The 23,663-nt window shown below is 42.1% G+C and overlaps 1 protein-coding gene across 8 annotated transcripts in view; it reads right to left on the minus strand.

The window, feature by feature from the left end:
• Positions 1 to 23,663, minus strand: part of FTO (FTO alpha-ketoglutarate dependent dioxygenase) — a 262,862-nt gene that overhangs the window by 111,607 nt on the left and 127,592 nt on the right. Inside the window, exon 9 of one of the 8 annotated variants that reach the window (XM_083626303.1) lies at positions 6,380 to 12,900. The exons of the other annotated variants lie outside the window; for them this stretch is intronic. Within the exon in view, the coding sequence (XP_083482429.1) occupies positions 12,873 to 12,900 (28 nt within the window). The 3' untranslated portion in view covers positions 6,380 to 12,872. Of the gene's footprint in view, positions 1 to 6,379; positions 12,901 to 23,663 lie in introns of those variants that run through there. 8 annotated transcript variants of the gene reach the window in all.

The raw sequence follows: 23,663 nt of genomic DNA on the forward strand, positions 1-23,663 counted from the left end.
CCGAAATTAACAACTGGGGGAGCTCACTTCCATCACTTCAGTTTGCAAAGTATTTCTCCATCCTGAGCTTTGGTGGTCAAGCAGCCCAAACTTAAACATCAAGAACCGTGAGACACCAATGAGCTTTCATGGATTGACTGACAGCACAGCCTTGCCTCTGCTCGTCCTGACCAAATTATCTTTATTAAAAGAAACACAAGTTAACTTGTCTGGGAGATGCTATTCCGGTGGTCCCTCCCGTGTGGTTCCAGATAGAATATCGTCTTTTGAAAACTTCCATCTTTAATACGAAGAAGTCTCCTGCATCACTATTTATAGAACCAGAACTCTTGTGATCTCTTGAAACAAAAAAGGAGCTGTGTGTGGGTGTGCGTGGGTCCCCCACCCCCAAATTGGCAAAAGCAACAGAGGCGTTACTTTATCATGAAAGGCTCACTGTTTGCAGTGATATACATTAAAACACCAACACTTCTGAAAGATGAACAAATCCTCTGACCCTGTTTTGAAGTGCCAACACACTCCAGTGTTTGCATCTTAAAATATTTATTCCCTTCATAAAATATCTATGTGCTGATCTCAGTCCCTCAGCAGTAAATATTCTTATTTTTCACATTAGCAGAAGCCCCAAAGAAACTTGAGCCTGCAATCAGAAAAAAACAACAAATTTGTGTGTGTGTTTTGAAAAAAGGATGGTGGTTCCTATTTAAAATATTACTGTTTTATTACCAGTTGCTGTCTTCAGATTGAGGAGACTATTCGCTACCATATAAATGCAAACCTTTTGCTTGAGGAACATAAGAGCCTGCTGGATCAGGCCCATCACCCATCTAGTCCCGCAACCTGTTCTCACAGAGGTCACCCAGATGCCTATGGGAAACCCACAACTGGGGCCTGAGCATAAAAGCACTCTCCCCTCCTGTGGTTTCCAGCAGCTGGTATTCAGAAGCTTTACTGCTTCTGATCATGGATGCTGAGCACAGCCATTGTAGCTAGTAGCCATGGATTTATCCATGAATTTGTCTAATCCTCTTTTAAGGCCCTCCAAGTTGGTGGCTATCTTTGCCTCCTGTGGGAGTGAGTTCTGTAGTTTAACCACGTGCTGCATGAATAAGTACATTGTTTCCTCTGTCCTGAAGGCTCAGCCAGTCTCAGCCTTTGCTGGGGCAAGTTGCTCATTCACTTGGTTCCAACAGGCCTTCCTAGCTGGATAAATGGGTCTTTGCCACAAGTGCCTATTTTGCATTGTTTTAGCCTTGTTTTAAATGCATTGCCTGGTTCAGAACATGAGACAGGCTCACATCTGCAGCAACTATATTTACAGTAAACCATGAGTTCCATCCCAAAACCTTTTGATATTTCAACTTGCTACAAAGACAAGTGAGGTTGCTAAACAATGAGCCTCCATCAACAGTCTTTCACCTATCATATTTCTTTACCTAGTTCTTTTTAAAGAGGCTGCAATCTGCTCATCCCCGGAGTAAGGTGAAGTCTCCTCCTTTTTCAGATAGCATTTGTGAAACTGGTTGCACTAGCTGTAAGAGTCCTAGAAAGGCACCATATTGATGATTTCACTTGCAGGAACTCTGTACCTGGGACAGGGAGCCTGTGGCCCTTCAGAATGCTGTTGGTCTCAAACTCCCAACAGCCCCCAGCAGCATGGCCAGCCGGGGAGTCCATTAGCAGCAGGATGCTCTGTCCTTCTCAGTGTAACATACCTCAATGGTTTGGGCAAGCAACCCTAAAAGTGAGAATTAAAGACACAATACAGTGGTACCTCAGGTTGAGTACTTAATTCGTTCCGGAGGTCCGTACTTAACCTGAAACTGTTCTTAATCTGAAGCACCACTTTAGCTAATTGGGCCTCCTGCTGCTGCCGCGCCACTGAAGCACGATTTCTGTTCTCATCCTGAAGCAAAGTTCTTAACCTGAAGCACTATTTCTGGTTTAGCGGAGTATGTAACCTGAAGCGTATGTAACCCGAGGTACCACTGTAACTACTTTTAACATGCAGCTTCTTTGTTCCCCTTTAAAATGGTACCCTGTCCATTTTAAACCATATAATACTGGTTTAGAGTTAATAGCAAAACACATTTCGAACCAGCAATTAGAATACACTTTGCCCTGAGAGCAGCCCAGGTATCAACATTGTCAGGACCTAGTTTCCAAAGGCCTGTCTGAACAGGAAGGTCTTCGCCTGCCAGTGCAAAGATAACAAGGAGGGAGCCAGTCTAACCTCTCTTGGAAGGGAATTCTTCTCCAGTATAGTTCCCCCCCCCCCCACTTGCTGAGTTAATGCACTTTGCACACTGACTACCACACACACTTCACAATCTGTGCCTTCGTAACAGATTCTGGACATAAGCCCCACTTTTAAGCCTGCACCGTTCCAACCCTCTATGTGACCACCAAGGCCACAAGTCACCCGTCTGCATGAAAGGTTTTGATTTCCTCATCCACGGGATCTTGGGGAAAGAAGTGGACACTCATTATCCACACTAGGCTTGGAGATCCTGAAGGCTACAGAACAGCCTCAGGGTAAACAACTGAGCTTCCATTAAGCCCGGACTGTACCGCTGGCTGATTTTCTCTAGCAATAATATCCAGGGTCACACGTGCAGAAAATTCAGAGCTGAACACTGCTGAAGAATCCCGACCAAACACCACAGCTGCATTTCCCCATACTGTTTAGTACGATGTTTTGAAAAAGAATAGCCATCTCTCTATTCAACATGAGCACTGAACATTAAGGAAACATCCCCCCTCCCCAAATAAAATAAAATAATACTTTGTACCAGGAAATTCCTGGGGGGCATTTTTCTCAGTTACTCAATCTGATTTTTTAATATATATAAAAAACAAAGATGTGTATATTGGGGGGGGGGGCTGAAATATTTGCTTGTGCTGTGAAAAACTCAATACCATGCACCCTCTGGGCATTAGTATAAAGATCCAAATTAAAAGAAACAGCTTGACAAGCGGGACCTAGGGGGAAAGGTGGCAATGTGGGGTGCTTCTCTCCATGATCTCAGATGCTCCATTTTCTCCCCCACTCTCATTTTCATCCCCACCCGCTTCAACAGTCAGCATTATTTGAGCACTGATCCCCTGGGGCATTTGGGGGTCCTTTCCCCCACCCCAAATAAACTAATCTACTACTTATACCCAACTAATACCTACCTCTTATGTACATAATGTTCTGCTTGGGCTATATAGAGACTGTGGCTCAGAGCCTTGCGTATGTGAAAGATCAGACAAACCTGGTACCCAAAATAATTAATTTGTAGCTGCAACAATGTAAATGGCTTGGGCAGCTTTGTTACCCCCACAGCAGCAGCAGCCTGCTTGCAAGAACTGGGATCCTCCTTCAGTCACTAGTGGGCAAAGTTGCCATCTCATGATACAGAATCGGAGATGGAACAGCAGTGCAGAAACTGCGTCCAGCTGTCTAGGACTAAGAACATAAGCCCTGCTGGATCACATGAAAGGTCCATCTAGTCCAGCATTCTGTTTTCTACAGTAGCCAGCCAGATGCCTCTGGAAAGGACAGAAGAAGGGAAGGCCTTTCCCTGGCATCTCCAGTGCAGAAAAAGAAGTCGTCTCAGATGGAAGTGGTAGGAAAGATCCCTGCCTGAGAGACCCTGAACTGCTCATACCAGTCATAGAAGAGGGCTAGATAGGCACTACAAAAGTATCTTTATGTGCACTCAAGAGGAAAGGTTGCAGTGTTTGGGACTTCTCAGTTTCAAGAAAAGGCAACTAAGAGCTGACGTGATAGAAGTTGGCAAAATCATGCGTGGGATAAGTGGATAAATGAAAAGTTTTCCTTCCTCTCTCATTACACTAGAACTCCTGGACATCCAATGAAGCTGAACATGGTAAGATCCAGGACAGATAAAAGACAGGATTTCTTCATGCAGAGCAGTGATGGCCACCAACTTGGATGGCTTTAAGAATAGACAAATTCACAGAGGATAAAGCTATCAATGGCTACCTGCCATGATGGCTTCTTCTGAATAGCATTTGTTGGAAACCAACAACATTTACATTCATTGCTCTGCTCGCTTTTGCCTTTGGTCCCGGCCACCAGTGGTGTGTAAACTTCAGAAGATTGGCCAGAAGGGAATGTGGCCTCTTAGGTTGAACAGGGTTTCCCATCCCTGATCCACAGCTTTGAGTTCTATGGTGGTTGACCCTGGAAGCTGCTGGTCAGACTCACAGCACCGTCTACTTATGCAGGGTCTCAGGCAGGTCTTTCTATTGCCTCTTCTCTGCCCCTTTAAACTGGAGATTCTGCAGATTGGATGTGAATCCTTCCGCATGCAAAGCCTGTGCTCTGCTATTGAGCTGTGGTCCCTCTCTGAAGAATCTTGCAGTTACATTTTAAAATGATGACTTTTCCAATAACACTTTTGCAATCTGATTCGGAAGAAATAATGCGCAGGGTCGGGATGGGGGGGGGCAGAGAGAAGATATAAAAGGAAGTATGGGTGGCAAACATAATTCCTTCTGGGACCATGAAAAGTTTTATGAGAATAGCCTTGTGGGGCGTGGGGGGAGCCCTGGACATTTTGACTATAAATTAATTGAAGCCATTGGACCTCTACCTGCATAAAATCATTACGTTGAACAATTAAAGCTTTCGCAAATGTTAATGACCTAAATTTAAAGATGTGTCCTCCCCTATTAAACTGAAACAACACCTCATGCTGTTTAATCAATACTGACAGGATGGGAGCATTAAAATAACGTGGCACTTCAAGGCTGGCACAAACAGCTACTGCGGAAAGAGATCTGGAGGGTGGTTTTTCTTTAAGTATCAAGACTCAACTCTCTGCTCTGCTTACTGGGTGACAGAAACAGCAGTGAGAGTAGATTTTTAAGAAAGCAAAGCACTGTCGCATGTGCATGCAGCTTGAGGAGGCTTATTTCATCATGCTGGCTTGGACTGGCATCTACACTAAATAACAACACTATATTAAAACTCCGAACTCACAACTCCCAAGAAGCCTCAGAGTGACATTTAAAATAATCCAGTTATCACCATTCAGTACATGAGCAGAAAATGTCAGTGACAAACCCAGAGCACTCAGAAGTGCCAGGTAGCCATCGCCTTTGAAAATGAGCTTGCAGCATAATGTCAGCAGGGATCCATCCGCTACCCTAGGGCTACATTTTACCCTTAAGCGAGCTTGGCTATTTTTACACAATTAGGGAACGTGCTCATAAGGGACAAGTGGCTTCATCCATATGAACAACCCCTCCTTTCCCAACAACAACAAAAGATGTTTGAGCTTAGGATATGAAGAGGTCACCTGCTTTGATCCTCATGTGCTCCCAGGTTACTTCAAAGGAAGGACCGGTGGAATGGATCACATTTGCTCAGGTGAGCTGAAGCTGCTGCTTCGTTCTATCACTAAAATTATGCCATTTTAATTATTCTTATTGTTTATAAGGTGTTCTGCTGTATCTATTGGTACCAACTGCCTTGGTATCTTATGATCTGGCGGTATATAAATATTGTGATAAAACAAATAAACAATGTGCATTGCTCAGGCCTGACACGCAATCACGGCCACAGTGGGATGGGTGAGGCAACACCACCAACAGAAAAGACAGGGTAAAATACCTTTCATATCACTGACCCCACCCACCCACTACACAGTGCTTCTAACAGGCATCAGGATTATAAGCACCAAAAACCATCTCCCCTAGGGATAGTGGAGGTTCTGCGCATGCATGTGGAGGAATTTTGGGGTGCAGGAGGTTAAATAAGCTGAAACATAATCCTGATGGAGAATTCCGCTGATCGGGATGGAGGGAGACAACTGGTTTCTGGAGGGGGCTATACACCCCCAGAAGAGACAAGTATACAATTTGGTATGTGTGCAATATGCAGAGCTGCAGATAGCATTGGTGGCCACGACTACCTCAGTGATGCTTGTTCTGGTTACATCCTGACTACATTACTGTAATGTGGAGCTGCCTTTTCTTTTCTTTTTTTAACTGTTTGGAAACTTCAGCTGGTACAGAGTGCAGCAGCAAGGAGATTCATAGGAGCTAAGCCATCAGAGCATATTGCACTCATTCTACCCCACTGACACTGACTGCCTATTTGTCTCCTGCTCCAATTTACAGTGCTGGTATTGGCCTTCAAATGCCTAAATGGTTTGAGAGCACCTAAAGGGCCACTGGTACATCTATGAGCCTGCCTGAGCTCTACAATCGGCCTCAGGGTCCCTACTCTGCTAGCAAAGACTCAGTGCATGGATCCTAAAATGCAGGACTGCGCAAAGTATTTAATACACTGTCTGGAAGTATTAAGAAGTATTCATCTTAATTTTCCATGAATTTTGTAAGAGCAACTTAAATTTTCCATGAATTTTGGAGCATGAATGAGATTCGTAAGAGCATTTAATCTTAAACTGAAGAGTCGCTGTGATGGTGGTGGTTGTTGCACATAAAGCCACAATGTACAAAGTTTCCTGTGTCCGGAAAATCCATTCAAAGAACCAGAATAATTTATCCCTAAAATTGCGCAAGTCTCTGTCTCTCTGAATATATAGTGCAGAGGATCGATCTAGATCCAAAAAGATATATTGTTGAGACTGAAAGAACCTTTAGTCCAAGACAAAGGACAAAGGCTTTATTTTAATTAGCCAAATTTATCCTGGGGAAAAAGAACATCAGGTATATAACACAGAAGAGTCTTTTAATATAAAAAGGACAGATGGCAACATCACTCCTGGGACTTGCTTTGACTGCCCTAAGAAGAAGAAAAAGCCCATAGTTTTAAAAGGCTTTGAGAATTCCCGAAGGATTGTACGTCTAGATACAAGAAAGCTTGAACAGAACAGATCACAGTCCATTTCAGCAATGTTTTTCTGCTCTTCAGGAAGTGGCCAATGAGTGCCATTTCATTAAAGCCTGAAACTTCTGGCATACCAGGATGATATCTGTCAGTGGAGGAAGGGGCTGACAATGGAGAAAGTTGGGGAGGGCATTGATGAAGGTCCACATTGGTGGATGCCCAGATGCATGCAGGCACCTGCCCATTAAGTATTTGTCTACAAATGTGAATGGAGAGAGTTTGTGTGCTGATCCACAGCATCCAGACAAATGGGTAATCCTTTTTAAAAACAATATTTTTATTAATTTTTACAATAACAAAGCATCGCATTAAAACGAAAAACCATACATCAAAGCCTTAAATAATTATATATATAATCCACATTTACCCCATAATCTGGGACTACAAGAGTCCCCTGACTCCCCCCCCCCCATGGTTCCCTTGTTTTCTGTTATTCATACATGACCATCCATTATTTACCTCATTTTACATTCCAATTTTGTACTTGGTAATCCTTGAACATGTTAAAGCCATGTGTGCATTTAATACACACGACTCTCAAGACTGGTTTTCTTGTGCTAACTGGAATCATAATGCAAGGTTGCATAATTCATAAACATTGGATGGAGAAACCCCAAATGCACACAAGAAAACACAGAAAGCTGTCTTATACCAAGTCAGACTATTGGTCCATCTACCTTAGTACTGTCAACACTGACCGACAGCAGCTCTTCAGGGTTTCAGGCAAGGAACGTTCCTTGTCTTTCTTGATGATGCTGTGCATTGAACCTTGGACCTTCTGCCTGCAAAGTAGAGCTACAGAAACCCACTTTCTAAAGTGTGGTTTTTTTAATTTAAAAAAAAAATAGATGAAGGTTTGAGAAAATAAATGTGCAATGTGTTTTGCAACACACATCATTCAGATTCGTGCTCTCAACTTCATGGGGTTAAGGTTAGAGGACGCTGAACAGATCTTCTGTACTCAAGAAACTACCTAATGGGCCCATGGCTGAGCTGGGAGGTACAGACCCAAGCTTCATAGGCTCAGACACCACGGTGGCTCTCAAACAGTCTTTGCTCAGGGGCAGAGAATCTGGTGTGCATGCTGGAGGGTCCAGGTACAATCCCCAGCATCTCCAGGTAGCGGGGAGAGAGAACCCAGTGTGAAATCCTAGAGAGCTGCTGTCAGTCAAAGGGGACTGAGTCAGGTGGACCAATGGTCCGACTCTGTGTAAAGGAACTTCCTATGCTCAAGTCCGTCACCCATCCCTAATGTAGTTTACAGTGCTTCATCCATGGCATTTTGTTTTGAATGCTGCGCTAACCCTAAATTATTAAATTGTCCACCCCCATCGCTAATTTTATATACACAGATCACAAAGTATGGCGGCGCATGCGCACCCATCAAAATATGATTTGCACCCTTTTCTAAATTAATCCAATTATTCAAATGTCAGTTAAAACTGTCAGAAAGCCAGTCCTTGGGCTGGACCAAAACTGTTAAAAATTAAAACTGTTTTACTTCGTTTAGTCTCTCTGCCTTCTTAATGTAAAACACATAGTCTTGACAAAAAGATGTGGGATTTGACACCCAGTGCAACACAACCCTGCTTCTGTCATACATGCATAATTCACTTTGGAAATGTGTGCTCGCTTTTAAAATATTACTAAAATATACATGTAACATATGCTAATCTGGCCTCTTTGGCCCGCCGGCGAGAGCCAATAGGTTAGATGTAAACTTTGCCAAGTGCATATACTGTACATAAAGGGATTATAAATGAAAGGGAAGAGAGCGCTTGTCCCTAGCTCTCTGTCTTCAGCTCCGGCCAAACTGACAGCCCCAAATCCCTGCAACATCTAACATGCCCTTCCTGTGGCGAAGACAGCCTGTTCTCTGAGTCTTAATTACATCCCAGCTGACTGCCCAGCCTTGCCAGAACCGTGCAACAAACGACGTACCTTCGCTGGCAATATGGTCTGCTAAACAGGCTCCCAGTCACACAGAAATAAAACTTTCAACAATGAGGAGGAAGAAGGGGACACACCAGAGAGGGAGGGAGAGAGAGGGAGAGGGCAGGCAGCTATCAAGAGGATGTGAGAGGAAAGAAGGGGGTTGTTGTTGTTTTTTTGAGGGGGAGAGAAGCTTTTTCCCACAATCCTCCAGGACTGGCAAGTGGCAGAATGCAAGTCAAGAAGGCAATCCCTCGCTCGCTACAGAGGCCTCTTGCGCCAAGGACTGCTGTTCTTCAAGATGGGCCGCTGTTACGAAGACTCGGTAGATTAATGATTGTTAAGGAAGGCTAACCAACCCCACACTGCTTAGGCCATTATAATTACAGGAGAACAGCAGGCCACATTCTGCAATGGCAAATGGTATCATATGTTTCCCTGGCTGGTTTGCAAAAGAAGCTTCCTTTATGCAGGCACTTCAAGATTTAAAGCTTTCCCTTCTCTTTTAAAGGAGAGGGAGACCTTAAAAAGAAGAATATAATGAAAGGATTAGAGCAACACTTTATTCTTTCAAAAAACTGCTTTCAGGCCAAGGTTTAATATTCGGAAGCTTTCTCGACAACTATTTAACCTCAACAATGACTGTGCTCCTAAATGTATTTAAAAGGCAGGACAACACACTTCCTCCCCAATTCTAGCCTTATTATGAAAGTGTTACATGAAAGTAGCCAATGCTCCTCCTACTCGGAGTAGACACATTGAAGTTAATGGACATAAATAACCTATTTATTCTACTTCATGTAGAACTTTGTTTGATACAGTCCATTGATATTTTTTAGATGTCGCACTATTTGTGGATCTGTGAAACGAAGTGTCTTTAAACAAATAAAAATATAGCTCTGAAAGTCAAAGAGGGTTACTTTTACTAAATTCACAGAGCCAGTGGCACTGCAGAGATGTTTAATTTCTTGTATTGAATCTTTGTAAACTGGTTAGGGACTACTGTAGTTAAGCGGTCTATAAATTGTGTAAATAAATAGAAATAATCTCTCTCCATGTGCACTTCATGTCCTCCTCAGATCTGCTCCAGGTGGTTGAAGGAAACCCCAGAACAGATTTATTGAGAGGGGGAGATCCATTGTGCAAGCAGAAATTCCTGCACAAATGGAACAAGCACTACTTTGGACACAAGCAAATTCTGAATGGTTTAACAATGAATTCTTCTTTAAGGGGAACTCTCAGAATTGTAGCTCTGTAAGGGGAAGAGTGGTCTCCTAACAACTCTCAGCACCTTTTACAAACTACAGCTGGGATGGCTCAGTTGGTTGATCATGGGAGTCTCAATCTGAGGGTCATGGGTTCCAGCCCCACAATGGGGAAAAGATTACTGCATTGCAGGGGGTTGGACTAGATGACCCTCAGGTCCTTTCCAACTATACAATTCTATGAATCTACAGCTCCCAGAATTCTTAGGGGGAAGCCATTGCTGCTGCTGCTGTTGCTTCTTCTTCCTCCTCTTCTTCTTCTTCTAGTTTTAAATCTTATCTTTATGTTTTTGTACTATTTTAAAAACTAACTTCTACCTGTTTTATAGTACTTTAGTAAATCACATCAAGATGCATGTGAAAGGCTATTCATAAATTAATCAACCCAATATATAAACAGCACACTGACAATTTGTGCTGTTAATGGAAGTTGGGACTCAAGCTCCAGCCGGAGTTTCATGAGGCTCCTCAAAAGATGAAATGACAATAGCATAAGGTGGGACCAGTTTATCTGCTCAGGAATGAGTACATATCTTTTCTGCAGGAGGGGGATTTTAAAATGTCAGTTGTTCTACTGTTTGCCTTCTCTGGAGAACTCCAGGTTTCTTGGACTTGGGGATGGCGGAATCAAATACAGGAAGCTAATTCTGTATTTAGTTCGGATGTGTTATTGTTGGAGCCAACACACAGGAAAGTGAACTATTTCCCCTGTGGATTTTGGCAGGATATTGTTCCCGCATTGCGTTGGCAAGGAAATGTTTCCTCCTGGGCTGGACATCAGATGTGGCACCCCTAGTGGAGTTGCTGCTTGGCTTTTACGTGCCTAGCGAGGAAGTGAGGAATTGGAAGGAGGAAAAATGTGAGTAGTGTGGCAGAAGGACACCAGTCCCTGCCTGTGGATTGTCTGCAGTGAGAGGGCCTTCAGGTGCTTTCATTGTCTTCTAGAATCTCGGAGCTCCTGTTATGCAAGACACAAACAGCATTTGCTCTGAGACATGCCTATTGGACATAGACAAATGTGACACCACGCAAATGGTTTGGGTCTGATAAATAGCACTTTGGCTGGGGAATTTTAATTTTTAAAATAGCAGAACATAGGGACATGGGAAGCATCCTTATACTAAGTCAGACCATTGGTCCAGCTTTCTCAGTACTGCCTCCACTGGCAGTGGCTTTCCAGGGTTTCGGATGGACACCCCCCCAACCCTATCTAGAGATGTTGCAGGACTGAACCTGGGAGCTTCTGCTTGCAAAACAGATGCGGGCTTTCCCAATTACTTCTTTTCATTGGCTGCAATGGACAGGGAGATGGTCCAAGAAAAAAGAGAAAAAGGTGTTTATTCCACACACAGCCTAGTTAACCAAAGGAGCGCAATGCTGTTGGAAGCACCATCTGGGGAGTCACCCAGGACTGTAGATTGAAATATGCTGCTGTCCTAAGCAGAAAAGCAAAGATGGGGAACCAGGGGACCTATAAATGTTGTTGCACTCCAACTCCCATCAGCCCCAGCCAGCACATACAATAGTTAGGGATGATGGGAGCTGCAGTCTAACAACACCCTGAGGGCCACAAGTTCTCCATTCCTGCAGTGAAGGGTTTCTAGGTACTGGAGTGACTCTGCCCACCCACGCTGGCCACTGGGTAGTGACTGCTATTGAGGGTGGTAGTTTGCTTGGGCAAATCTGGCCTTCCTAGCTCTTGGTGTGTTTTGACTTCCTGACTTGATCCTTAGCCCTCTGGATCTTAGCTTACATTTTCATTTTTTAAAAAAAGTAGAGATGTGGCCAGAGAGCATAATTCCATTAAAGTGAATGTCAGTTTATCAAGAAAGTGAACCAAAGCTTCTTGTGATGGGAGCTACCACTGTGACTGGTAGAGCAGATATCAGAGGGGAGAAAAGTAGGATTTGCCAGCACAAGTGGCTAGTGGAGGTAGAACAAATGATAGGCAGAGAAACCTAATTCTGGTTTTGTCCCCATCTTCCTACCTGCTGAATTCTAGAAGGGCAACACTAAGAGGACTAAAAAGGAGGAGGCTGGTTGTAAGTAAGAAGGTAGGTAGATGGGGACTGGCTGAGGACAGACAGAGTTGGTGGGGCAGTGTCACACCAGCCTCCACAGAGTTCAACAACATCTGAAGGGCCACAGGATCCCTGTCCCTGGTTCAGAAATCACAGTAGTAGTAACTCTATTCATCCTCCATGAAGGAAATGTATCATGTTCTTACTGTATATTTGGAGTGGGGGCAGGGGGAGAGAGAGAAATATTCCATCACGGGTCTAATCATGCACAGAAGTACAATCTCAAAAGAAGCATGAGATGGATGCTGTGTTCAACAGCCACTCATAAATCAAACTGAAGAATGTTAATACCTGTTGCAATTTCCTCCAATTTATTATAGGAAATAACAAACATAGGAAGCGATTAGAATGAAGGTGGTGGGTAGGTGGGAGGGAAGGAAGAGATGAGTTCAGGTGGTGCAGCGTTAGTTCGACATCCAGGATCAAATGTCAGCGCACATTAACAAATTTTCATTCATTTTTATCCACAGCAACGGAGACACGCCGCAACCGGCTTTAATAGTTTGGAATGTCAGTCAGTTAAATGACTTTGTAAAGGCACTCGGGTGCAGGCAGACAGCGACAGTTTAATTAGGCAGTTTTGCTATAATTCTATCTGGGAGCTGAAGGCAGCAGACTAGGAACAAGTGTAAAACTCTGCTCAGTCCCAAGTAAGAAAAGCGGGTAAAGGGAGAGAGAAGATACTTTTGATGGCAGGTCCTTTCATTTACTCTGGCGTCAGGTTGGCTACAGGTGAACGGGAGCAATGTAACCGCTACAAGAAGAAGAAAGGTGAGGTTAAGAGACCAATCACTTGTCTTATATTGATTTCGGTACACTATGTCCCAGATATTTTTCCGAGATAGAATGACAGCTCTCGAGCCAGGCTTCATGCTGGGAAGAGATGAAATTGACGAGGGCAGTAGGGACCAGCGCTCAGCAGAGGTTGATCCATTAGGGCCCCCAACAACCTCAGTCAGCCCCCATCTGCCTGCCTTCCTATTTATGACCAGTTCAGGGGTTGGTACTGCCTCCTCCTCCCCTTAAGCATCAGTGTTGCCCTTGTAGAAATCAGCAGGGCAGATGGGCACAGGCTAGAATTGTTCCTTTCCCAGAGCTACAATTCCCAGAGTAGTTTTGACAGGGAACTCTGGGAACTGTGGCTCTGGGAGGGGAATAGGGGTCTGCTAACAATTCTCAATACCCTTAAGAACCTACAGTTCCCAGGGTTCTTAGGGGGAAGCCAAGACTGTCTAAAGTGATATCATAGTGCTTTAAAGGCATGGTGTGGATGTGCCTAGCTGGTTCTGCCTATCATTGGGTCTGCCTCCACATACTGTTTGGTCTCCCTGCTTTCTGCTCTATCCATCCCAATGGGCACCAGACACCATTCACTGCATTTGTATTATTACACTTCATTTAATAAATATATTACACTTGGGTTTAAAGGGGGGAAAACATAGATGTGGAAGAAGCTAAAATTATTTACCATGCTAGGGAAAAAAGTGAAGGGTTGGAAGCAGCACTTAATCAGCCTATTTGTTGTCACTGCCACAAATCCTGTGAGTTAAGAGGTCGGAATCAAGTGCAATTGGTCCTTAAAAAAATATATCTCAGGTAACCCCACATCTCTGGTAATTGAACCCATTCTGCCCAGTCAGAGGTCCTGTCAACTCATATTCAGTGTCGGTCATTACTGAGAAATGTTTCATGACATGTTACACTGAGAGGAGCACTGCAGCACGACTCAAAAGATTCCCCTGGCACCAGAGGTAGAAGACAATGGAAGCTCTTTTCAAGATTGGCGATGTTTAACTTCTCTCTTTTTAACTTGCTGGTGCGCTGATTAGCCGCCAAAGTATTTAGAACCTCATAAATGGCAGAGGTTTTTAAAAAAAATATATACAAAAGCAAAAATGGGAAAGCTCTAAAGGCACCAGCAGACAAACCACTCTAGTTTTACATATCTAACATAAAAGAACCTATTCTCTAGGACTTTCATCCTAGTTTTTTAATGGATGATTTGGGGCATCTAACCAAATGAAAAACAAGCAACCATTTAAAATAATGTAAAGCTTTATTATGTAAAATTTTGTTTCAAACAAAATTCTAGTGGGATGAATACATGGCTAAACAAGATATGAGACAAAGTGCATCACTATTAACTTCACCCAATATGAAGGGGGTTTTTTTTGATGTAAAGGTGGGAACTCTTTGTTGACATTTTGATACCAGACACGATTTTGAATCAAGATGGCAGACTGGCTTTTGCATGGCTGGAATGTAGCACACTGTGCATAGGCAAGAGTGACACCCCTTGTCTGTCTATTTTGCCTCTGGCCCTACCAACCAATGGCAGGTGGCCCTGAAAGGTTTCCACATGAAGAAATGTGGCCCTTTGACTGGAAAAGGCTCCTCTTCCTTAGAGTAGGAAAAACTGCAGTTTGATGGACAAAAATAATCTGCATCTACCAATATTTCCACCCTTAGCTCTGCTTCCACAAAGTGTCTCCCGATCAAAGCTAGAGAAATCTCAACAAGCACTACCACCACAGCCCAAGGATCGTAATTAATGGTATTCAGGCCTTACAGCCTAGCAGGGGGGGAAATGTGTTGTAACAATTTTTCTAATGCTGAAATACCACACCGCCAAATGTTCCTGTCAAAGAGCGGTTTAATTACTTTGGCACCCACGCCACTTATAATCACCTGTCATTAGCAACAACGCTTGCATCTGTTTACACGTCTGTCAGAATCGGCAGCCCAGCTGAAGCCAACGGATGCAAGACATCGCTTGCTAGGACATGGCCCCAGATGGGCAAAGGTCAGCTTAAGGTTATCCATCCAACCCTCCACCCCCACTTGGCCCCGAGTGGGATGCGAAGAACTTCTGAGAGGTATAGAAGCATGCAAGGAGACACTGAAGCTGGCTTCCTCTTATTAGAAGCGCAGGGGGTTATATTCAAGCTTAACACCCCTGCAAATGTTTTACTACCGAGATGAATGACGTTAAAGAGCACTGTCTGCTTGGAAGCTATGGGGCTCAAGCGTTCCTTAACATTATGTAGGGCTGAAATGTGTGGGCAGAGAAATTATTCAGCCTCACAGACATTTGGGAGCAGCCCTGGAAGGAAGAGAAATCACGTGGATATACGTACATGAGCCTGAAGAACCTCACTTACAAGAAACTACTCCCAATGTGAAAACTGCAGTGGTAGAGCCCCACAAGCTGGCTGTATCACCTCAGTTAATGAACATCTTTAACTATAACATACCATCTAATATTTTAGGGATTTATGGGATATTTATGCTTAGGGCATTCAATCAAACAGATGAAAGGAGGCCAACCCCAGGGCAATGTGGGAACCTGCTACTACAACAAACCCTCAAAGGTTTTAAAGAGCTTTAAACAATTTTATTGTTTTATTCTCTCTGTAAACCGCTTTGAGGGTTTTTTTTTTTACAACCAAATAGTGTATAAATTTTATGAAATACATAAATATATAACCTCTGACAAAGGAGAGTCCACCTCTTTCTGAGGCGGCCTGTTCCACCATCAAAGGGTTCTCCCTAATGTTTAGTTAAAATCCCCTTTCTTGCCATTTGAACCCATGGGTTAAGGTATTGGTGCTGTTAGATGGCCTTCTACACAATCATCTCAACGTGGTGTACAACAAAAACAGCAAAAGAGCAGTTAAAAACACAAAAAAGAGCAGATATGTTTAAAAGAAAACTAAAACCATTCAAGAGAGACACCCCATTCATCCAGCTCGGAAAGCCTATTGGAATAAAAATGTCTTCAAATGTTTCCAGAAAGTGCAGATTGTGGGGACCTGTCGTAACTTGGCAGGAATTGTTGGTCCACAGAACAGGGACAGTCACACTAAAAGCCCTGCTCCGAGTTACTGTGGCTTCTGAGATCTTTGGAACTTGCAGGAAAACTGGTCCACAGGGATCTACTGGGTACAGAAGGGATAAGGGATCTTGCTCTATTATCTATGTGACAGCCCCTCAGATATTTGAAGGTGGCTACCACATTGACTCTTTATCTCCAGGTTAAATTTACTTAACTCCTTCAACCTATTTCAACATAAGAAGAGCCCTGCTGGACCCTTGAGTTCAGCACCCTGTTCTCATCGTGGTGAACCAGATGCTCATGGGAAGCCTTGCAAGCAGAACCTGAGCATTACAGCACTTTCCCCACTTGCAGTTCCCAGCAACTGGGACTCAGAAGCTTATTGAGAGCCAGTGTGGTGTAGTGGTTAGGAGCAGTAGACTCGTAATCTGGTGAACTGGCTTTGTGTCTCCACTCCTCCACATGCAACTGCTGGGCAACCTTGGGCTAGTCACACTTCTCTGAAGTCTCTCAGCCCCACTCACCTCACAAAATGTTTGTCGTGGGGGAGGAAGGGAAAGGAGAATGTTAGCCGCTTTGAGACTCCTTTGGGTAGTCATAAAGTGGGATATCAAATCCAAACTCTTCTTCTTCTTCTATTGCCTGACAGTGGAGGAAGAACGTAGTCATTGCGGCTAGAGGTCATTGACAGCCTTATTCTCCATGAATATGCCTAATCCTCTTTGGAAGCCATCTAAGTTGGTGGACATTGCCACATATTTTGGAACCAAACGCCATAGTTGAATTACGTGCTGTGTGAAGAAGTAATTTCCATTGCACAGTCCTCACAGGACTTGGTATCCAAGCCTCTTATCATTTTCAACACAACTTTTACCTCCACAGTTCGCATCGTGATACGCTCACGGAGATACATCTCTGGTTTTCATTTGGTGGAATTATGTGTCATTATCAAGGGCCAAGATGTCTCACCCTAACAGTCTGCCTAAGCTCCCTGCTACTTGCTTCAAATTTGTCCACAGTTGTGGCTGTTCTCGGAGTTAAGGATAACTCATCTTCTTAATCGGTTGCAATACATCCTCAAAGCCAGCTCTTTTATTTGCTTAAATTAAGTGCTCACTGGGAATCCCTTAATGATGGGCCTAGGCTTTCAAGGAATGGAAATACCAGTGTGCTTACATTACATCTTGCATTATAGAAACGTCTGCAATTGTTAAAAGAAACATGTGGCAACATTTGATGCTAAATTTGAAATGCATTTTCTGCCCCTGTTACTCACCTGAAACGGAGCCAAGATATCTCTTTGCTTTGCATTATAGTGAAATCCAAACTGGTCTGAATGACTATAAATGGTTAGTGTTTGTCTTGGCTCCTACCTGTATCAGATTCAGACTAAGGAATCTTAGCAAAGAAATTACATGGGATAAAATGGATATTTCTAAATTACAACCCAGCAATTCCAGGGCTCTGGTATATCGGTTTTCTGTTTCATCTAATCCTGCTGGAGAGAAAATTGTGTGGATCTGACAACAAAGGATCGAAAAGCATTTGCTTTCATGGGCCAAACGCTCCTTGTTTTGATTATATTGGAGATTTTAAAACAAAATAAAGATCAAGATCAGTTACAGCTTACTAACGAATCAAACGGTTGTAGGTTTGAAACAGTGGGAAACTTGGAAAAAGTTTAAAATTAGGCATCGTGGCACTCTCTCAAGGCCAAACTATAAATTGTAAGGAACAAGGGGCTGCCAGTGAACACACAGTCCTCTGTCAAATTCCCCGCTTCAGAACGTATTGTGCAATTTACACTTTGTGTTCCAAATACACATTACCTTGTTTTATTTATTTATTAATACTCATTATCACTGAGTGTTTGGCCATCCATCAGTGGCAGCCAGTGGGGTGGGGCACAGTGTAAACCATCATTTCTTTGCCTTTATTCACGGGGAAATGGACAATGTCAGCATCAAAACCCTGGGAACAGACTATCCTCCAGGAGTTGAGTCTAGGGATTCATAGCTGCAGTGGGAAGTGCCCCCCAGGGCCAACCCCAGAATTACTTTTGCATGAAGAGCTTGTGATGCCAGTGCCCCTCCCGCCTTAGGATATCACCATGTTCTCTTCTAGATGAGAGGGTCCCAGCTCAGACCACAGTTTCTATCAGAGTCAATGACTGCTAGAGCAAGTTGAGCCCCTTCAAATGGTGAGGATCCTCCCAGCAAATGCAGAGGTAGCTAGAAACAGAGACATGGCTTCTTCCATTTCAGGCTCAGTCCAAGGGCTCCTGCTGCTGAAGCAACGTCTGAGCTCTGCCCTCATGAGGTCACGAACCTGAGCCCTGCATAAAACTGTCTAGGGCAGGGTTGGCCAATGTAGTTCCTTCCAGATCATCCCTGGCTATTGCTTATGCTAGTTGGAGCTGTTGGGACCTGTAGGCCACAACATCTGGAGGGAACCACATTGGGTATTCTCACCTCGCCTCTGCTGAGGTCAGCGCTCACAACAGAACAATCAGTGTCCACTCAACAAATGGCATTCGTGTGTGCACCATTGTGATCACACACACACCCCCCAGGACTGCAAACTTCAACATCTTACAATGACAGGGATAAATCCTGCACCTAGGTCACCCGTCAAAATTGTGGCATGGACTATACATGTAATGAAAACAATAAAAAGGCACTGAATCACTGAACAAATGGAAGGGATGTGCCAAAGGCGCTCGATGCCTCAGACGCCATTTGGTCTAGGGCTGGCCCTGGTGCTATAAACATGGCCATAAGAATAAAAAGCACTAAACACAACAATGACTTGGGAATGTTAGAAAATCATGCTGGAAAACTGCCTAGATTTGTCTGTTCAACAGAACTGTTATTTTATCACGGTCATAAAAAGCATTTTTTTTTTCTTTAGGAAAAGACGAACAATTTAAATGAGCTGTGATTAAAATAATGAACCCCGGAGCCGAAGCATTTTAGATAAAAGATACATTTGGTGTTGGGAGAGATAAATTACTTATGGAAGCTAAGTGAACGTCTCTGCAGCAAATGCATTGCCACATGACGGTGCAGGGGTTGGGGACAACATAAAGAAGTTTCCACTTGCATCATTAGCTTTCGCTATAATAAACGAGGCGCTCCATGTGATGTATAATACAGAAAAGAAAACACAGCTGCTTTGCTTCGGCAGGGGAAGTGCATAGGTGCGATGCACCTGAGTCTTCGCACACTTAATAAGCCCTCTATAGTGAGGCTGGCGAGCTCATAGCATCTACTGCTGAAAACCATTATCTATGGATAATTAACTATGTCAGGACACTGAGGTCCTAACATGAGGCCCTCATAATTCCCCACTAAGGCAGAGACAGTATAACATTATTGTAATATATTACTAATTTTTAAGAATAAGGCTGTAGCATTGTTGTCTTATTCGGGGGGGGGGGGCTACAAAACGGCCCAGTTTTTAAATGAACGCTGCTTTGCTTCTACAGTTTGAAATTCTGCTACCTCCTCTTCTCTGCCTGCTTTTATTTTTTTAGTATAGGGATTTATATCCCACCCTTCAAAGAGATTCCCAGGACAGCATACAATACATATCTTGCTGCACATTTTTTAATGTCAATTCAGAAAAAGTTACTCAATTATAGTAACTGTCCTGTAATACAATTATTTTGATTTTTAATTATTTTGGGGTGTCCCCCCCATTTTTTAAAGGTAACCGTTCAAATAATAATTTAGACTGAGAATCTTTTGATATGACTCTGAAGAGAGTGTAAGGTTAAACACTGCCTTGTGCCGTATTACTTCAAAGCATTGTGAAGACATTCCATTTATCACCAATCAATTACATGCCTTCATTCCTTCTCTTCAATTTGACAATGTTTTGTCAATTTAATCATAAATACCATCTTCCAAGCACTTAACAGGCAGTCTGTTAAAGGAGGTGGATTGTATCCAACTAAGCAGTATCAGAATAGACTTGCTAAAAACCAGCGGGCATCACTAAAGCCACTTTATTTAAATGGGTCTACTCTGAGTACAGTTTACTTGGCTACAGCACAGTGGGTTTACTTTACCCATATTGATGACTCTATGTACCTCCTTTTGATTGCTAATGACAATCAAACATTAAACAAATATTAAACATTAAGCAAACACGGAAAAGAAGTGTGCAATTTTGTTACTTTGTATATGTGTGCTCTATTATTAAATACCATGATTGTTTGGATTTGTTATATTTGTAAACAGTTTTCTTATATGGTGGTCAGATTTATAAAACACTCACGGTCTTAAAAATTATATTTCTCTCCATTCATAAAACAGTAAATCATCAATTCTCATTTATAGATGTTGACTTTGCAATCCACTTTATCCTCTCAAAGCATCTCCCTCTTTTTGGAGGAAGGGAATGTTGGAGGAAATTTAATAAAATAAAATAAATATTTTAATCACTCAATAAAAAGGCTTTTTGACACGTGGAGACAAAAGCTTGAGGACATTTATTAAGAAGACTGCCTACCGTGTTGGGCTTTGTGCTACTTCATAATTAAAATCGCACCTGAGCAGAGCCATCTGTGAGTGTGCATTCAGTCTCTGAGAAAGCAAGAAAATCTTCCCCCCTGTACACAAATGACAACACATTTCTGCACAACTCTTACGTGAAATAATACCAACCCCCTTCCCCACCAAAGAAATCACAAAAATCTTTATAGAAACCCTTATAGAGTAAGTGGCTTCAAAGTCCAGCTGTATCCCTACCATAAAGAATGGGAAGGCATCTCAGAGAATCTTGTTCCTTCAATTATACCAGTGGACTCTAAGGATGCTTCATACAGAGTAAAGCCTTAAAGCAGGTGTAGTAAAAATGTGCATCTGTGTCGCAAAAGGACAGTTTTGTTCAGCCTGCAATTTAAACTCGGAGATTGTAAATTGTTTTGATTGGTTTTAATATTGTAATTCTAAATTGTTGTAACCTTCCCTGAGGAAGGGAAGAGAAGAAAAATAATAGATAGATAGATAGATGATAGATGATAGATAGATAGATGATAGATAGATAGATAGATAGATAGATAGATAGATAGATAGCAGTGTGTTCATCATTCTCAAAGTAGACCCACTGGGCATGGCTAACAGGCCCACTAATTTTAACTGGTGTACCCTGAATAAAAACTTAGATGCAAACCCACTAAAGCAAACCAACCTAGGTGGCTGTTCTTAAGACTTATATGTAGATCAGAACAACTAACAACTGGATTATATTTCACCAAATTCTGTGGTGCTGTTTCGGTTCAAAAATGTGTACAAAAATGAACCTTCTATGCGGGATACGTGTACCAAAACAAAAAAATCAAGAGAATTTAAACATGAGTTTTTTCATGAACCCTAAAAAACAAACAATCCCAGAAACCTGGACTGAATGGATTCCCGAATGGACACGGGTGAAACTGATGCCAAACTGAAATAGGCTGATGTTTTCTATCCCTGGTTGTAAATGAAGATCACCAGTGTGTGGGCTTTAAATCACGCACTGGGAAGGTTTGATTGGCAGTGGTTTCCCAGCATACATACATAGAGGAAAGCAGTTGGGCATAAGATCTTCACAGTGCCATCTTAAAGTTTACTTTAGTTCTACACCTAAATAGGAACATGTAAGCCAGGGCCCAATGAGTGGTCTGAATGCACCCAGTGTGGCAGCAATTTTAAAGCTGAGCAGGCATGGAACTGATTCAGGGGTTGCTGAAAAACCAGGGAAACCCCAGGTTATCTGCTTGCAGCTTTCAAAAGGAGGACATACGTTTAACACAAGCCAGTAATTTCACATTATCAGATACCGGGGGTAAGCCTTGGTCCACAGAGATGAGTGGTTAAGTAGAGCTAAAAGTGGGAGATTGGCAATTATACTTATGACAAGGAATGGTTAAAAAGATCAATGTTTATTGACCACAATGAAATATATGGATTCTTTATCGGTTATTTTTTGTGGGGAGAGGGAATAGAGAGAGAGTAGGAATCCTTTATTTGTTATTGGAACATGAGAGTTAAAGGAACATGAAACTTTGAGAAATGTATTGTCATTGTTAGATTGTCAGTGTGCACCCGAGATGTTTGGCATCTTGTCAATTTCTCTTATTTTTTAGTTGTAATTATGGCAATAGAGTAATTGAGATCAAATATTTTTTAAAAAACTATTTATGGGTTGTTTTATGACTGGGTTGTTTTATGGAACTGGCGGAAATGACCGGCAGAATCCGAGACCAGGGAGAAGAGTCGGTGGAAGAAGACTGGAAAAAGTTTAAAGACTATTTACAGAAATACTGTAAAATTAATGAATGTTAGAAAAATGTGGGAATGAAGGTATATGGCTTTAGTAGAAATGTTATAAGGAATTAAATATAAATAGATTATTAGAGTATTAAAGGAAAAAATAAGGTTAGAATATGTTAAGATAACTATAGGATAGAAAACAGAGGAAGATGGAAAGGAATTGCTGAAACAATTAACAGAAGTGGAATACAAAAAGGGAGGTGTGAGGAGGTCATTGAAATAAGTGAATGAAAGATAAGATATTGAAATTGTTTGATGTGTTTTAAATTATTTTTGTTTTGTTAGTTTAATGTGTTAGTGTTATGTAGTGTTTTGTATTGTATTGTATTGTTCTTTTTTTGTATTGTTTAAATTGTTGGAAAAGTAATAAATATTATTTTCTAAAAAAATAGAGTAATTGAGATCAAATATTTTTAAAAAAACTATTTATGGGTTGTTTTATGACTAATTTTAAAGGCATTTCATAAAAAACAAAGAAACCAATTACTTTCATCCAGGTAAAGTTAGCTGTGCTAGCTGTGACTATATCAGTGTAATCAATGTAATGTTACTCATAACTAATTTAAGTTTCAGTGCTTTCAGTTGTTATGTCATCTATTGTTAGTAAAAAACGGTGCACCCCACTTTTCTTTTAAAAAAGCAAACAAAGGCAGGTAGCAACGTCATTAAAAACAACAACACACCAATCCAACTAATTAATTTGAACTTTGCCTATGATCCCAGGCTCACTTACCTGGGGGGAAGCCCATTGAACTCAGTGGAACTTACACAGGATTGCTCCAAATGTCATGGCTAACTTCACTAGGATTGGGGCAGCTGTTTGTCCTCTGTTCTATTTATTTTATATGCAATATGACCTCGTCCATCAAACTCACCTTGAGCTGGATAGGGGCTCAAATCAGACCCCACAATAAATTAATGTCGCTCATATGGTGATATAATGATATGGATCTGCAATTGCTTTGAATAATGGAGAACTGTATCAGGGGGAACCTACAGTATAAATATTTTTAGCTGCATGCATGTATTCAGCATCAGAGGGTATTTTTATTTCTGCATGTCTACAATTTATAAGTGCCTTTCTCGCTGACTGAAGGGGGGTAGGTAAACAAATGTCAAGACAGATCTCAATTTTGCAATCTGCAAATCCATAAATAAGATCCTATACAATAAAACCTAGATCTCAGTTAAATCAATGGAAGTTCTCTCAGGGCCAAGGTTTCTCTCTATAAAGGCAATTTCCCAAATGCATTTTTGACCTGGTACTGACCCTACCTTGAAAATGCAGTTTTCTTCCAGGATTGTTGATGCAACAGAATACAACAGGGCTTTTGGAATCATTCCCTCTTTGGTCTATTATTT

The sequence above is a fragment of the Podarcis filfolensis genome (genome assembly GCF_964270895.1).
Source record: "Podarcis filfolensis genome assembly, chromosome: 8".
Classification (NCBI taxonomy): domain Eukaryota; kingdom Metazoa; phylum Chordata; class Lepidosauria; order Squamata; family Lacertidae; genus Podarcis; species Podarcis filfolensis.